The 18092-nt window shown below is 40.4% G+C and overlaps 1 protein-coding gene across 1 annotated transcript in view; it reads left to right on the forward strand.

Annotated features, from left to right (window-relative positions):
* Window positions 1-5707: 5707 nt before the first annotated feature.
* SLC22A24 (solute carrier family 22 member 24) overlaps window positions 5708-18092 on the forward strand; it is a gene marked incomplete at its 5' end in the record, with an annotated part of 54711 nt that continues 42326 nt past the window's right edge. Inside the window, 2 exon segments of the mRNA NM_001131889.2 lie at window positions 5708-5723; window positions 5726-5733. Of these exon segments, the coding sequence (NP_001125361.1) occupies window positions 5708-5723; window positions 5726-5733 (24 nt within the window).

The raw sequence follows: 18092 nt of genomic DNA on the forward strand, positions 1-18092 counted from the left end.
GTCTGTGCTGAGGAAAGCAAAACACCATTTAGGGCTACCATCCCTCAAAAAGGCTTAGATCTGGGCTATTCCCATGTAGTCAGTGCCTTTGCCTTTGATATATCTTCATCCCTTCCACAGTGACCTCATACATCCCCTGAGGCTCGCCAGATCACACAGACCATCTCTGCCCAGACTGTCTAGGAGGTTAATTTGTGGTGAAGAGACCAAAATTAGGTGACCTCTGCCCTTCCTGCCCTAGTATGAAATGCACACTCTTGAAGGTATTTTACAAACATGCAGAGATCCAAACACCATCTTCTCATCCCTGGGGAGCCCTCAGCCCAGTAAGTGTACCTGTTAGCTGTCTGGGATTGCCAGTGCTTACAGGCCTGACTCCCAGGACACTGAAGAATTTGTGAGAGACTGTATAGAAAATAAGAGCCCCTCCCACAGATGAGAAGTCCTTTTGTATCACACATGAGACTCAGTCTATCTAATTTTCACTGGGGAAAAAAAGTGTTGGAAAAGGGGAAAAGAAGTGATAAGTAAAGGGATTTTTTAAATAATGAAGAATGACAAAAGGTTCTAAAACTTTTCTGTGCTTCTCTTACCTTTTCCAAAATCCCTTCGGTCAATGCCATGGTGTCCAAGTGTGAGAGTAGAAGCTATTCAAGCTGCCTTCCCAGATCCTAGGCTGGGAGCTTGGTTTTTTACTTCACAGGGTTTACACAAACACTTGGGGGCAGAGGCATGTTTTTAATTAAAGCTGGTGGGCAAAGAATCAGTATGTCCTAAAGAATGCAGAACTTATATGGTTAGTCCATGTCTTTCATTTTTGTGCTTTTTTGTTTGTTGGTTTCATTATATTTGCACCAGGAGAAGATGCTCCAGAAAAGCAGGGCAGGAAGATACCTGCAGCAAAGTGACACAATTTTAAGGAATTCCAGGTGCTGATTGCTGATTAAACAGCAAGATAAAGGAAAAATCAAGACCATTTCTACATACTACTAAAATTTAGAAAATAAAGAAATAACAAGATATAATGGATAAATACATTCCATTTACAGCTGTGATTCTAAATGATTAAATATAAAATATCTACAAATAATCATAAGAAGTTCAAAGAAAACCATAACACTTTAAAAGGAATCATAATAGAGCATTTGTATAATTATATATACCTCGCATGTTTCTGGATATGAAGATTGAATAATATTTAAAACAATGATTCTTCCTTAATTATTTAATAGAGTGATTGCTTAAATAATTACAATGTAAAAAATGAAAAAAATGGAAAAAGTCCATTTTCAAGCTACATACTTTTACAAGAATGTAAAAAATAGTTCCAAAACTGGATATCCATATGCAGAAGAATAAAACTAGAACTCTCTCACCATATACAAAAATCAAATCAAAATGTGTTAAAAACTTGAATCTAAGACCTCAAACTATGAAACTACTACAAGAAAACATTGGAGAAATTTTCCAGTACATTAGACTGGCCAAAGATTTCTTGAGTAATACCCCACAAGTACAGGAAAACAAAGCAAATGTGGACAAATGGGATCACAGCAAGTTAAAAAGCTTCTGCACAGCAAAGGATACATTCAACAAAGTAAAGAGGCAACCCACAGAATGGGAGAAAATATTTGCAAACTACCCCTCTGACAAAGGACTAATCACCAGAATATATAAGGAGCTCAAACAACTCTATAGGAAAAATCAAATAATCTAATCAAAAAATGGGCAGTGTGAATAGGTATTTCTCAAAAGACATACAGAAGTCAAACAGACATAGGAAAAAGTGCTGAACATCATTGATCCTCAGAGAAATGCAAATCAAAACTACAATGAGATCTCATCTCACACCAGTTAAAATGGCTGATATCCAAAAGACAGGCAAGAACAAATGCTGGTGAGAATGTGGAGAAAAGGGAACCCTCATACACTGTTGGTGGGAATGTAAATTAGTACAACTGCTATGGAGAACAACTTGGAGATTCCTCAAAAAAATTAAAAATAGAGCTAACATTTGACCCAGTAATTCCACTGCATCATTGTATTAGTCCATTTTCAAGCTGCTGATAAAAACATACCTGAGACTGGATAATTTACAAAGGAAAGAGGTTTAATGGACTCACAGTTCCACAAAGCTGGTGAAACCTCACAATCCTGGTGGAGGGCAAAAGGCACGTCTTACATGGCAGCAGGCAAAAAGAGAATTTTTGCAGGGAAACTCCCTTTTATAAAACCATCAGATCATGTGAGACTTATTCACTATCATAGGAACAGCATGGGAAACACTCACCCCCATGATTCAGTTACCTTCCACTGGATCCCTCCCATGATGTGTAGGAATTGTGGGAGCTACAATTCAAGATGAGATAGGGTAGGGGGACACAGTCAAACCATATCATTCTGACCCTGGCCCCTCCCAAATCTCATGTCCTCACATTTCAAAGCTAGTCATGCCTTCCCAACAGTCCCCCAAAGTTTTAACTCATTTCAGCATTAACTCAAAAGTCTACAGTCCAAAGTCTCATCTGAGACAAGGCAAGTCCCTTCCACCTATGACCTTGTAAAATCAAAAGAAATTGGTTACTTCCTAGATACAATATGGGTACAGGCATTGGATAAATACATCTATTCCAAATGGGAGAAATTGACCAAAACAAAGGGATGAGGCTGTACCTAGATAAAAGGCACTGACTACACGGGAATCTCCTTCTACCATGATTGTGAGGCCTCACCAGCCACGTGGAGCTGTGAGTCCGTTAAACCTTTTTTCTTTATAAATTATCCAGTCTCAGGTATGTTTTTATCGCAGCTTGAAAATGGACTAATACAACTGTGCAGTGGAACTGTTGGGTCAAATGTTAGCTTTACTTTTAATTTTTTTGAGGAACCTCCAAACTGTTCTCCATAGCAGTTGTACTAAAGGCCCCATACAATTCCAAAATCCAGCAGGGAAGTCCAATCATAAAGCTCCAAAGTTATCTCCTTTGACTGCATGTCTCACATTCGGGTCACACTGATGCAAAAGGTGGGTTTCCATGGTCTTGGGCAGCTCTGCTTCTGTGGCTTTGCAGGGTAGAGCATCCCTCCTGGCTGCTTTTGTGAGCTGGCATTGAGTGTCTGCAGCTTTTCCAGGCATGCAGTGCAAGCTGTCAGTGCCTTTACCATTCTGGGGCCTGGAGGTCGAAGACCCTCTTCTCACAGCTCCACTAGGCAGTCTCCAGTGGAGACTCTGTGTATGGACTTCAACCCCACATCTTCCTTTCACACTGCCCAAGCAGAGGTTCTCCATGAGGACCCCACTTCTGCAGCAAACTTCTACCTGGGCATCCAGGCATTTCTATACATCCTCTGAAATCTAGGTGGAGGTTCCCAAACCTCAATTCTTGACTCCTGTGCACCTGTAGGCTCAACACCATGTGGAAGCTGTCAAGGCTTGGGGCTTGCACCCTCTGAAGCCACAGCCTGATCTGTACCTTGGCCCCTTTTAGCCATGGCTAGAGTAGCTGAGACACAGGGCACCAAGTCGCTAAGACTGCATGCAGCAGGGGCACCTGGACCTCCTAGGCCTCCAGGCCTGTGATAGAAAGGGCTGTCACAAAGGTCTCTGACATGCCCTGGAGACATTTTCCCCATTGTCTTAGGGATTAACCTTTGGTTCCTCATTACTTATGCAAATTTCTGCAGCAGGCTTGAATTTCTCCTCAGAAAATGGGTTTTTCTTTTCTATCACATGATCAGGCTGCAAATTTTTCAAACTTTTATGCTCTGTTTCCTTTTTAAAACTGAATGCTTTTAACAGCATCTGTCACATCTTGAATGCTTTGCTGCTTAAAAGTTTATTCTGACAGATACCCTAAATCATCTTACTCAAGTTCAAAGTTCCACAAATCTCTAGGACAGGAGCAAAATGCTGCCAGTCTGTTTACTAAAATACAGCAAGAGTCACCTTTACTCCAGTTACCAACAAGTTCTTCATCTTCATCTGAGACCACCTCAGCCTGGATTTCATTTTCCATATCATTATCAGCATTTTGGTCAAAGCCATTCAACAAGTCTCTAGGAAGTTCCAAATTTTCCAACATTTTCCTGTCTTCTTCTGAGCCCTCCAAATATTGCCCAGTTCCAAAGTTGCTTCCACATTTGTGGGTATCTTTACAGTAGCACCTCACTCTATCGGTACCAATTTACTATATTAGTCTATTTTTCATGCTGCTGATAAAGACATACCTGAGACTGGGTAAGTTATACAGGAAAGAGGTTTAATGTACTCACAATTCCACCTGGCTGAGGAAGCCTCACAATCATGGCAGAAGGTGAAAGGCACATCTTTCATGGCAGCAGGGAAAAGAGAACTTCTGCAGGGAAACTCTCCCTTATAAAACCCTCAGATCTCATGAAACTTATTCATTATCACAAGAACAGCACAGGAAAGACCCGGACCCATGATTCAATTACCTCCCACAGGCCCCCTCCCATGACAGGTGGGAACTATGGGAGCTACAATTCAAGATGAGATTTGGGTGGGGGTGCAGCCGAATCATATCAAGGGCATATATCCAAAAGAAAGGAAATAAGTATATCAAAGATGTATCTGCACTCCCACATTTGTTGCAGAACTGTTCACAATGGCCAAGGTTTGGAAGCAACCTAAGTGTCCATCAACAGATGAATTGATAAAGAAAATGTGGTACATACACACAATGAAGTACTATTCAGCCATAAAATAAAGAAGAATGAGATCCTGTCATCTGCAGCAACATGGATGGAACTGGAGATCATTATGTTAACTGAAATAAGCCAGGCACAGAAAGACAAACATCGCATGTTCTTGCTTATTTGTGTGAGATAAAAATAAAAACAATTGAACTCATAGACATAGAGAGCAGAAGAATGGTTACCAGAGGCTGAGAAGGGTATTGGGCACTTCAGGGGAAGTGGGAATGGTTAATAGGGGGAAAAAAAAGGAAGTTAGAAAGAGTGAATAAGATCTACTATTTGATAGCACAACAGGATGACTATAGTCAATAATAACTTAATTCATTTTTAAATAAAAAAGTATAATTGGATTGTTTGTAATCACAAAGAATAAATGCTTGAGGGGACAGATACCCCATGCTGCATGATGTGATTATTAATATCCAGTATTTGATAGCACAGCAGGGTGCTATAGTCAAAATAATTTAATTGTACATTTTAAAATAACTAAAAGAGTATAACTGGATTGTTTGTAACACAAAGGATAAACGACTGAGAAGATGGATACCCCATTCTCCATGACAAGATAGTTACACATTGCATATCTATATCAAAACATCTCATATACCCCATCAATATATCCATCTACTATGTAGCCACAAAAATTAAAAATAAAACATTTTAAAATATGTATTTGTTTAAAAATTTCTATTTGATGTAATGTGGTTCACTTTAAGAAACTGCACCTGGGCCGGGCGTGGTGGCTCAGGCCTGTAACCCCAGCACTTTGGGAGTCTGAGGCAGGCAGATCACGAGGTCAGGAAATAGAGACCATCCTGACTAACACGGTGAAACCCTGTCTCTACTAAAAATACAAAAAATTAGCTAGGCGTGGTGGTGGGCGCCTGTAGTCCCAGCTACTCGGGAGGCTGAGGTCCCAGCTACTCGGGAGGCTGAGGCAGGAGAATGACGTGAACCCGGGAGGTGGAGCTTGCAGTGAGCTGAGATCGCACCACCGCACTCCAGCCTGGGCAACAGAGCGAGACTCCATCTCAAAAAAAGAAAAGAAAAGAAAAGAAACTGCACCATATATGCTTTAAAAGATATATAGTCTCCGTATGTCGAAATAAGTATTCTAGGGGAGAGGTAGACCAAGATGGCAGCATAGAAAGCTCCACCAGTTATCCCTCCTGCCAGGACACCAAGTTAAAAGCTATCTACACAGAAAAAAAACTTCCATAAGACCAAAAATCAGTAGAGCATGTAACTGCCCAATGGGATCACCTTGCATGCTGCCTAGACAGAGCTGATTTATCAAGACAGGGGAATTGAAATAGAGAGAATAACTCATACACAGCCAGCTATGTGGGAGATTAGAGTTTTATTATTACTCAAATCAGTCTCTCTGAGCATTGGGGGAACACGGTTTTTAAGGACAACTTAGTGGGTGGGAAGAAGCCAGTGAGCCAGGAGTGCTGATTGGTTGGGTCAGAGATGAAATCATAGGGAGTCAAGGCTATCTTCTTTTGCTGAATCAGTTCCTGGGTGGGGGCCCCAAGACCAGATGAGCCAGTTTATTAATCAGGGTGGTGACAGCTGATCCATCAAGTGCAGGGTCTGCAAAATATCTCAAGCACTGATCTTAGGAGCAGTTTAGGGAGGGTCAGAATCTTGTAGCCTCCAGCTGCATGACTCCTAAACCATAATTTCTAATCTTGAGGCTAATTTCTTAGTCCTACAAGGGACTTATTTCTTAGTCCTTCTAGTTCCCAGGAAAGAAGGAGGTTTGTTTTGTAAATGGTCATTATCATCTTTGTTTTAAACTATAAACTATAAATTATGTTCCTCCCAAAGTTAGTTCAGCCTACATCCAGGAGTTAACAAGGACAACTTGGAGACCAGAAGCAACAGGGAGAAGTTAGATCAAATCTCTTTCACTGTCTGTTACAATTTTGCAATGGTGGTTTCAAGCACTCATAGTACCAGGTTTTAACTTTACATAGCTGAAAGAGGCACTGAAGAAAGATAAAAGAGAGAGATGCCACCCATCCCCCACCCCAGGCAATGCCAGCCTTGTGCAGAGAGCATCTCTGGGCACTGGGGGAGGGAGAACACAGTAATTGTGAGGAATTGAACTCAATGCTGTCCTGTTAAAGCAGAGAGAAAAATTGAACCAAACTCGGCTGAGCCCTGCCCACAGAGGAAGCATTTGAACCAGCCTTAGCTAAAGGGGAATCTCCTATACCAGCAGTCTAAAATTGAGTGCCCAAAAACCTCACCACCCAGGGCCAGAGTGCTTTTGATCTCTAAGTAAACTTGAAAGGCAGTCTAGACCATAAGGAATGCAACTCATAGGTGGGTCCCAGGGCTGAACTAGGCCCGGAGACAGTGGACTAGGGGGACAGGTGACATACTGAGGCACCATCTGGGGCAGCCAAGGGAATGCTGGCATCAACCCTCCTTAACCCAAGGCTGCATAGCTCACCATTTCAAAAAAGGTCCCTTCCTTCTGCTTGAGAAGAGGAGAAGGAAGAAGCAGGAGGACTTTATCCTGCATCTTGGATACCAGCTCAGCTACAACAGGATAGGGCACCAGTCAGATCAAGAGGCCCCTGGCCAGGCCCTAGATCCCAGATGACATTTCTAGATACACTGTGGGCCTGAAGGGAACCCACTGCCTTGAAAGAAAGGACCCAGTCCCACCAGCATTTATCACCTGCTAAATGAAGAGCCCTTGGGCCCTGAATAACTAGCAGTGATACCCAGGTACTATATCAAGGGCTTTGATGAGCCTCCGGGACTTGCTGGCTTCTGATGAGACCCAGCACATTACCAGCTGTGATGGCTATGGGGAAAAATTCCTTTTACTTGAGAAAAGCAGAGGGAAAAGTAAAGGATCTTTCTTTGTCTTGCATCTTTGGTACTGGCACCACCACAGGTTGGCAGAGCACTAAGCCAGCTCTTGGGGTCCCCAATTCTAGGACTAGATTCTTAAATGTTATTTCTTGACCTGTCCTGGGCCAGAGAGGAGCCCACTGCCCCAGTGCAGGAGTTGCAGGCCAGGCAGCATTCATGACAAGCTTACTTAAGAGATCTTGGGCCTTAAGGGAATATTGGCAGTAGGCTGGCCTCATGGTCAGGGGTGGCAGTGGCTACAAGGCTAGGCTCCTCTGCCTTTGAAAAGGGGAGGAAAGAACAGGAAGAATTGCATCCTTTGATTTGAGTGCCAGATCAGCCACAATACAATAGAATACCAAGTAGACTTTTAAGTTATTTGATTCTAGCCCCAGATTCCTGGAGAGCACTTCTGGACCCACTCACAGCCTGGGGGACCTCACCACCCTGAGGAGAAGGATACAGGACTAGTTGGCTTTAACACCTGCTGATTATAGAGCCCCAGGGCATTAAATGAACATAGGCAGTAGTCAGGGAGTGGTTACAGCAGGCCCTGCATGACAGCCAGTGCTATGCTGGCTTCAGGTCTGACCTAGTGCAGTCCTATTGGTGGTGGCCACAGGGGTGCTTGTGTCACTCCACCTCAAGATTTAGGTGGCTGAGAACAGAGAGAGAGACTGTATAATTTGCACAAAGTAAGAAAAGGGAACAAGAGTCTCTGCCTCATAATCTAGAGAATTTTTCCAGATCTTGTCCAGGACCATTAAGGCAGTACCTCTAAGACACTGTAAGAAACACAGTGTTACAAGGCTTGGGGTACCCCCTAAAGCAGATACAGCCTAGGTCACAACACCCAAGCCCTTTCAAATATATGAAAGGCCTTCCCAAGAAGGACAGCTATGAATAACCCAGCCTGTGAAGACTATAATATATACCTAACTCTTCAATGCCCAGAAACCCAAGAACATCTACTACCATCAACGCCATCCAGGAAAACATGACCTTACCAAATGAACTAAATAAGATACCAGGGACCAGTACTGGAGAAACAGAGATATGTGACCTTTCAGCCAGAGAATTCAAAATAGCTGTGTTGGGGAAACTCAAAGAAATTCAAGATGACACAGAGAAGGAATTCAGAATTCTATAAGTCATTTGCAACAGGATGGATAGAACTGGAGATAATTATGCTAAGTGAAATAAGCCAGGCAGAGAAAGACAAGCATTGACTGTTCTAACTTACTTGTGGGACCTAAAAATCAAATAAATTGAACACATGGAGATAGAGAGTAGAGGAATAGTTACCATAGGCTAGGAAGGGTAGTGGTACATTGTAATGGAGGTACGGATGGTTAATGGGTACAAAAATAATAGAAAGAATAAATAAGACCCACTATTTGATAGCACAGTAGGGTGACTGCAGTCAATAATAATTGTATATTTTTAAATAACTTAAAGAATGTAGTTGGATTATTTATAACTCAAAGGATAAATGCTTGAGGGCATGGATACCCCATTCTCCACGATGTGTTTATTTCATATTGCATGCCTGTATCAAAACATCCATGTACCCCATAAATATATACACCTAAAATATACCTACAAAAATTTTTTAAAATAATGAATCAGTAGCAGACACAGAGATCAATGGAACAAAACAGAAAGCCCAGAAGTAAATGAATGCATTTATAGCCAATGCATTTTTTACAAAGGCATGAAGAATATTAATTAAGGCAAGGACATTCTCTTCCATAAATTATGCTGGGAAAACTGGACATTCAAATGCAGAAAAATGAAACTAGACCCCTATCTCTCACCATATATGAAAATCAAATCAAAATCAGTTAAGAATTAAAATTATGAAACTACTGGAAGACTAAAGCTATGAAACTAAAACTAAAGACTGAAACAATGAAACTGCTGAAATAAAACATTGGGGAATGCCCCAGGACTTTGGAATCAGCAAAGGTATTTTGTGTAAGAAATCAGCATAGACAACCAAAGTAAAAATAGACAAATAGAACTACCTCAAGCTAAAAATCTTCTGCACATCAACAGAATGAAGAGACAACCTGTTGAAAGAAAGAAAATATTTGCAAACTATTCATCTGACAGGGAATTACAAGAATATACAAGGAGTTCAAACAACTCAGTAGCAAAATATATATCTATATCCAACTTAAAAATTGGCAAAAAAAAACATGAATAGGCATTTTTCAAAAAATATATACAAATGGCCAACAGGTATATGAAAAAATGCTGAACATCACTAATCATCAGAGAAATGCAAATCAAACCCACAATAAGGTGTCATCTTACCCAAGTTACAATGGTTATTATTAAAAAGACAAAAATAGGCAGGGTGCATTGGCTCATGCCTGTAATTCCAGCACTTTGGGAGGCCAGGCAGGTGGATAACCTGAGGTCAGGAGTTTGAGACCAGCCTGGACAAGATGGTGAAACACCATCTCTACTAAAAATACAAAAATTAGGTGGGTGTGGTGGCACATACCTGTAATCCCAGCTACTTGGGAAGCTGAGGCAAGAGAATCCCTTGAACCCAGCAGACGGAGGTTGCAGTGAGCCAAGATCACACCACTGTACTCCAGCCTGGGCAACAGAGCAAGACTCCATCTCAAAAAAAAAAAAAAAAAAGACAAAAATAACAGATGCTGGCAAGGATTGTGAAAAAAAGGGAGCTAATACACCATTGATGGGAATGTAAATTAGTACAGCCACTATAGAAAACAGTATGGAGAGTGCTCAAAGAAACCAAAAATGGCACTATCATATGATCTAGCAATCCCACTGCTGAGTATACAGCCAAAGGAAAGAAAATCAGGATATCAAAGGGATATGTACATTCCCACATTCATTGCAGCAACATTGCACTGTTCAGTGCCAAAGATATAGACTCAACCTGTGTCCATCAACAGATGAATAGATAAAAAATTTTGGTACATATATACAATGGAATACTATTTAATATTTTAAAAGAATTAAATAATATCACTTTCAGCAACATGGTTGGAACTAGAGAGATTTATGTTAAGGGAATAAAACACCAAAAGACAAATATCAGATATTCTGTCTCACATGTGGGAGCTAAAATGTTGATCTCATGAAGGTAGTGAGTAGAATAATGGATACCAGAAGCTTAGAAGGGTATGGGAGTGTGGGGAGTGGGGAGAGAAAAAGGTATTAGTTAATTAGTACAAATATACAGTTAAATAGAATAAATAAATTCTAAGGTTCTATAGCAGAGGAGGGTGACTATAGTTAACAACAATGTATTCTATATTTTGAAATAGCTAGAAATGGTAAATACTTGAGGTAATGAACACTCCAAATACTCTGGATTTATTACTATATACTCTATGTATGTAACTAAATATCAAATGTATCCCATAATATGTAAAAAATTATATACCAAGTAAAAAGTTAAAAATTAAAATTAAAAAATAAAAGGAAAATGAAAAACTCTGTAGTCAAGAGGTAAGGGCTAGGAGCAAAAACTGATCTAGGAAGAAGCCCACCCATCAAGCTACCATTCACGTTCTTCACAGAAATAGAAAAAACTACTTTAAATTTCAAGTAGAACCAAAAAAGAGCTCACATACCCAAGACAATTCTAAGCAAAAAGAACAAAGCTACCTAACTTCAAACTATACTACAAGGCTACAGTAATCAAAACAGCATGGTACTGGAACCAAAACAGATAAATAGACCCATGAAACAAAACAGAAGCCTCAGAAATAACACTACACATCTACAACCATCTGATCTTTGACAAACCTGACAAAAACAAGCAATGGGGAAAGGATTCCCTGTTTAATAAATGGTATTGGGAAAACAGGCTAGCCATGTGCAGAAAACTGAAAATGGACCCCTTCTTTACACCTTATACAAAACTGAACTCAAGAGGGATTAAAGACTTAAACATAAGACACAAAACCATAAAAACACTAGAAGAAAACCTAGGCAATACCATTCAGAACATAGGCATGGGCAAAGACTTCATGACTAAAACACCAAAAGCAATGGCAACAAAAGCCACAATTGACAAAAGGGATCTAATTAAACTAAAAAGTTTCTGCACAGCAAAAGAAACTATCACCAGAATGAACAGGCAACCTACAGAATGGGAGAAAATTTTTGCAATCTATCCATCTGACAAAGGGCTAATCTACAAGTAATTTAAACAAATTAACAAGAAAAAAACAAACAACCCCATGAAAAAGTGGGCAAAGGATATGAACAGACACCTCTCAAAAGAAGACATTTATGTAGCCAACAAACATATGATAAAAAGCTCATTATCATTTGTCATTAGAGAAATTCAAATCAAAACTACAATGAGATACCGTCTCATGCCAGTTAGAATGACAATCATTAGAAAGTCAGGACACAACAGATGCTGGAGAAATAGGAACACTTTTACACTGTTGGTGGGAGTGTAATTAGTTCAACCATTGTGGAAGTCAGTGTGGCGATTCCTCAAGGATCTAAAACTAAAAATACCATCCGACCCAGCAATCCCATTTCTGGGTATATACCCAAAGGTTTATAACTCATTCTACTATAAACTCACATGTACACATATGTTTATTGCAAGATTGTTCACAATAGCAAAGACTTGGAACCAACCCAACTGTCCATCAATGATAAACTGGATAATGAAAATGTGGCACATATACACCATGGAATACTATGCAGCCATAAAAAAGGATGAGTTCATGTCCTTTGCCAGGGACATGGATGAAGCTGGAAACCATCATTCTCAGCAAACTAACACAAGAACAGAAAACCAAACACCACATGTTCTCACTCATAAGTGGGAGTGGAACAATGAGAACACATGGACACAGGAAGGGGAACATCACACACTGGGGCCTGTTGGTGGGTGGTGGACTAGGGGGGGGATAGCATTAGGAGAAATACCTAATGTAGATGATGGGTTGATGGGTGCAGCAAACCACCATGGCACATGTATACCTATGTAACAAACCTGCACGTTCTACACATGTACCCAAGAACTTAAAGTATAATAATAAAAAAAAAGAATTTTCTGGGAGTAGGAAATTGTTCTGCATGTTGAGAGGATTGCAGTTTACACTGCTAAGTGAAGTTATTTAAATACCTTGAAATTGCACTTAAGATTTGTATATTTCATAATGTGTAAATTTTACCTAAGATAAAGGAGCCATAAACAAAAAATGATATGCCTGTAAATTATTTTTACAATTATCTAAAAAGTGGTTACTCACAGAAAAGCAGGAAGACATTTATTCTGAAGTGGCACACAGGTGTTTTCTTAATTATGCTTAAGTTAGATTTTGTTATTTGAATGGTGGTTAAATACATGTTCTGTTTATAATAATTCTTTTAAATATACACACGTGGCCAGGTGCGGTGGCTCATGCCTGTAATCCCAGCACTTTGGGAGGCCAAGGCAGTTGGATCACCTGAGGTAGGGGGTTCAAGACCAGCCTGACCAATATGGAGAAACCCCATCTCTACTAAAAATACAAAATTAGCCAGGCATGGTGGTGCATGCCTGTAATCCCAGCTACTCAGGAGGCTGAGGCAGGAGAGTCCCTTGAACCCAGAAGGTGGAGGTTGCAGTGAGCCGAGATCGCACCATTGCACTCCAGCCTGGGCAACAAAAGCAAAACTCTGTCTCAAAAAAAATTTTATATATACACACATACACACACACACTTGTTTTAGGTACACTTCTATATGTAAATTTCAATACTCATACAAGGTTAAGAATTTATATAGACTAATATAGATTTGCTGATAACTATTCTAATTTTGAAAAGAAGAACAAAGCTAAATGACTTTCCCTGCCAAATTTTAAACATATACAAAACAAGTGTATAAAAACAATGAGGTATGAGAACAGGAGCAAACAGACTGATCAATAAACAAAATAGGTGTGTCTGTGCACAAAGTATAATACTTGTTAAATGATTCAGGAAGCAGAACATATAGAGGAGGTAGAAAGGCATTTTTAGGAGATCATAATGGAAATATAGCCCACTCTGAAAACAAATATAGATGAATACCACAGCATTTGTTAAAGTGGAATCCCAATATAAGTAAAGGTAATAACCAGGGAGATGTCCTTGCAAACTACATGTATGAATCAGGGTTCTACAGAGAGACAGACTAGTAGAATAGATATATGATATATATATTCATACATATATGACATATATATGACATTCATACATATATGACATATATATGATATATATATGAATGACAGGAGTTTCTTAGGATAATTGGCACATGTGATTATGGAGGCTGAAAAATCCTGTGACAAGTTGTCTGCAAGCTGAAGACCCTGGTATGCTGGTAATGTGGCTCAGTCCAAGTCTGAAGACTTCAGAACCAGGGAAGCCAATGGTGTAACTCTCCATCCAATGCTAAAAGCCTGAGAACCTGGGAAGCTGTTTGTATAAGTTTTAGGGGTCAAAGGCCAGATAGGCTGGAGTCCTGATGTCCAAAGCAAGATAAGAAAAGTGTATCCCAGCTCTGGAGAGAGAGAATAATTCACCTTTTCTCTGTTTTTGTTCTGTTTGGGCCCCCAGCAGATTGGATGGTGCCCGCCCACATTGAGGGAGAATCTTTCTCACCTAGTCCACTCAGACTCACATGCTAATTTCTTCTGGAAAACCTCACTCTAGGTACTCTTTAATTGAGTCAAGTGGACACCTAAAATTAACCATCATACTACACTTCCAGATTCTGTCGGCAATTTGATTGTGGTTAGGGCCAGGCAATAAAAGATGGTGGAATATTGGAGAGCAAAAGGAAGGTGGAAGCCCCCTTGATTTAGGCAGGACCTACATCAGTGACAATATCTCCTCTGTTGTTCCAGCTCCCACCCATCTAGCCCATTTCCTCTAGGTTCCTCTGGGTGATCCTAGCACCTGAATACAGGCGGCATTAACTCTTCTACTTGTTCTCCGGTTCTTGTAGTAGCACCTTCCTCCATTGCTGAGGTCTGAGTTGTCTTACCATTCCTTGTCTGAACTTTGCAAGTTAGTTCCCCATATCAAATTCTCTCTATTGAATAAATGATATTATGTGGTTTTTATGACGGGTTGCCAATACCTTGGAATATCTCTTTTTCCTTTGTTCAGTGTTCCACATTATTTATTTGGCTCTTAACATGTTCCAAAAACTCCTCAAGATGATAAAGATACAAGAAAGATCAAAGCAGACTGTTTTATTGCACTGGAAGTACATTCAAGTAGTGGGAAAATAGGTAATAAGCAAATATATGGCTGGTAGTGCTAAATGGCATGAAGAAAATGAAACAGAATAAGGATATGGGTAGAGAGAGAGATGGTATCGAGATCGATATGTAAGGAGACTACATAGGGAAGGCCTCTCAAATGTGGTAACATTTGACTGGAGAACTGAAAGAACTGATGGAATTTTTGAGGCATTTTGTGGAAAAGTCAATGCAGAAATCCTGGAGTGGAAATTGCCTAGCATCATTTGAAACATAAAGAAGGCCAGTATGACATAAAGAAGACATGTGAACAAAAAGTCATTAAAGTTTCTATTTTTCTGACAAAATATTAAGCTCTTATTTTCTAAGCTAATTAATCAGAGCTCTTTTACATGTAAATATCATACACACACACAAAAATATAAATACAGACAAACGGAAGATTCAGTACTTGTAAGACTTTTCATTTGCCAGTTTCTTAATTGGATTACTGGCTTCAGGGTAGAGCCCTTGGAGGAAAAGGTCCAGGAGAGCATGCATTCCTAGGGCCTAATCACAGCTGAAGGCAAAGACAGATCCCCAAAATTAGGGGTGCCATTTTATACTGGATCCTGGATCGGATCCCTAAAAGGAGGGAAATACTTCGGGAGAAGACAGTGTGGTGCTTTTACCGACTGTGCATTTCATTGCAAGGCAACCCAGCCAATCAGCCCATTTTATAATTAAACCATCCCCCATGAGAGTCTCATTACTCAGTGGAGGTTGGGGATGTTTCCATATCTTCCAGGTAGCCAAGAGCTTGCTTCTCTGATCCAGGTGTGCAAAGAGTCAAGTGTTCCTCCATAACTACTATTAGCCATCCCCTAAGGTATATTTCCTACCTAGTTATTACACACCAAGCTCTTTCATAATGAAAAGTAATTTCTGATACCCCTAAAACTCAAAACCATCAGATGACACAATGCGAAACAGAACAGAGCCTTTTGAGAGGGATCTATCCGCTTTTAATTCCTGGGGTTTCATGAGGAAAACAGAGCTTTTTTCCAAAACGGTGTCTGTGGCACCTTCTGTTTTTCCCAAGGAGTCCCAGGCTACCAGAAACTATCTTAGGGCCCCTTGTGTGTACATTAAGAGTGGCAAGACAAAAAAATGGAGAAAAATATTTCAGTTGACTGAGAAGAAAAAAGCTTTTTCCAGAAAAACAAGTTCCAAGAAGAGAAAAACACAAAGGCCTTTTAAATATGTCTATAGCTTGTTTATCCACTTTTAATTAAGCTGACTTTTAACCACAGTGCTCTTTTAAAAAATCCTTTCAGATCTCTTATTACCCAAGCAGCCAATATTTCTGAACTTTACCAAAGGTAACCTCCTAGGTGCTTTAAAGACATGGTAGGCAGTTTCTCTTTACAAGATTTAGAATCTCTACAAGGCAGTTCAGAGAAAGGAAAATTCAACAGAGGAAATCAAAAGCTATCCACGGGGAAAAAAACCTTATTAAATGGCAAAGTTACACAAATAACAAACCAGGAAGGAATCATTCCAGAAGCCAACAATTGAATCTAGGCCACCACTATCAAAAGATAAAGCCTTAGCTATTCAGCTATACAGCATTGAGCAGTTTCTATTGCTTTTCCCAGAAGGAGACTACAGAAGCCAATTTCTTTTTCTTTTTTTTTTTTTTTTTTTTTGAGACAGAGTCTTGCTCTGTTGCCCAGGCTGGAGTGCAGTGGTGCAATCTTGGCTCACTGCAAGCTCCACCTCCCAGGTTCATGCCATTCTCCTGCCTCAGCCTCCTGAGTAGCTGGGACTACAAGTGCCTGCAACCACACCCAGCTAATTTTTTCTATTTTTAGTAGAGACGGGGTTTCACCATGTCAGCCAGGATGGTCTCAATCTCCTGACCTTGTGATCCACCCACCTTGGCCTCCAAAAGTGCTGGGATTACAGGCATGAGCCACCGTGCGCCCAGCCTCAGAAGCCAATTTCAAGCTTGCAAAGCTTTAACTGGTCAGGAAAAAATTGTAGGACTATGACATGAACCCCAAAATTCCTGTCCTCTGGATGGTGGAAACAAAAAGAAAGTATCCCCACATGGTCACAAGGTTGAGCTCTTAAGGACACAAAACAAGACATAGAAATTTCATACAGTATTGGCTTCAGGGACCCATAGCAAAGTTTGTAACTGACCAGCCTGCTGAGCTGGCTTGAAAAGCAGGCTTACAGAGGTCCTAAACCCACGTTCTATCCTGTTGATACCCTTCTCTCCATTACAGAACACAGAAAGACAAATTCTTAGCACAAACTATACCAGATATGCTACAGCCTAAGATTAGTCTCACAAATCCTTTTTTATTGATCAAACCCTTGCAGATGAGACAGATAGTTTACTATTTACCAAGGCAGAGAAAGACAGAGAGAGACCAGAAACTTAGCCAGTAAGAATTTCTTACCCTTTTTGCTGGCATATCAGGTTTCCAGGTTCCCTTTCTCTGCAGTTTCCAGAAGAATGGAGTGGCTTCTGATGATCCTGCTCACTTGTGCTATAGCAATGGGGTTCATGCCACCTTAAAAGAGGAAATCACCATTTCCTGTTTTATGGAACCATAGACAAGATTCTTAATTTGCAAGATGCTGCCCAATGGGCTGCATGGGGAACTGAATTAACATTTTCCATTCCAGCAAAATACACATACAAAAGAGACATTAGGCACCTCATTCAGCACCCAATATCAGCCTGGCAAAGCTCAAACTTTTTCCTGTTTGTCCCTGTTGTCTTTGATCCACTCCAGGTGGGGAGAGATGACCCGCAAATGTAATTCACAATGGGGTCTCTGGGCAAGGCAAAGAGCAGATAGTTACCCTGACAGACAGGACTGTTGAGCCTTTTTTAGGGCTCATCAAATATAACCAGACAAATAAGGAGGATTCTTTGAGTTAGGGCTACTGGACTTCCACCAACAACCCCTTCTGAGATCCCTTTCACATATACAAATGCACACAAAGATGAGATGGACATAAGGCCTTCCAAATCAGATCCCTAGCCAAGAACTTCAAGATTATCCCTTCCAAACTATCCTCCTATTCTCCATCTGAGAAACCTCCTTGAAATCTTCCTGATTGAAGAGAAGCCTCCCAAACCAGGACTCTTCCTACTAGTTAGAAAGAACCAACCAAGACCCCCTCAGGACCCAAACAGACACCCTGCAATGGAGCTACAGACACAGACACCCTGTGGTGGAGCTACAAACAGACA

The sequence above is a fragment of the Pongo abelii genome, chromosome 9 (assembly GCF_028885655.2).
Source record: "Pongo abelii isolate AG06213 chromosome 9, NHGRI_mPonAbe1-v2.0_pri, whole genome shotgun sequence".
Taxonomy (NCBI): Eukaryota; Metazoa; Chordata; class Mammalia; order Primates; family Hominidae; genus Pongo; species Pongo abelii.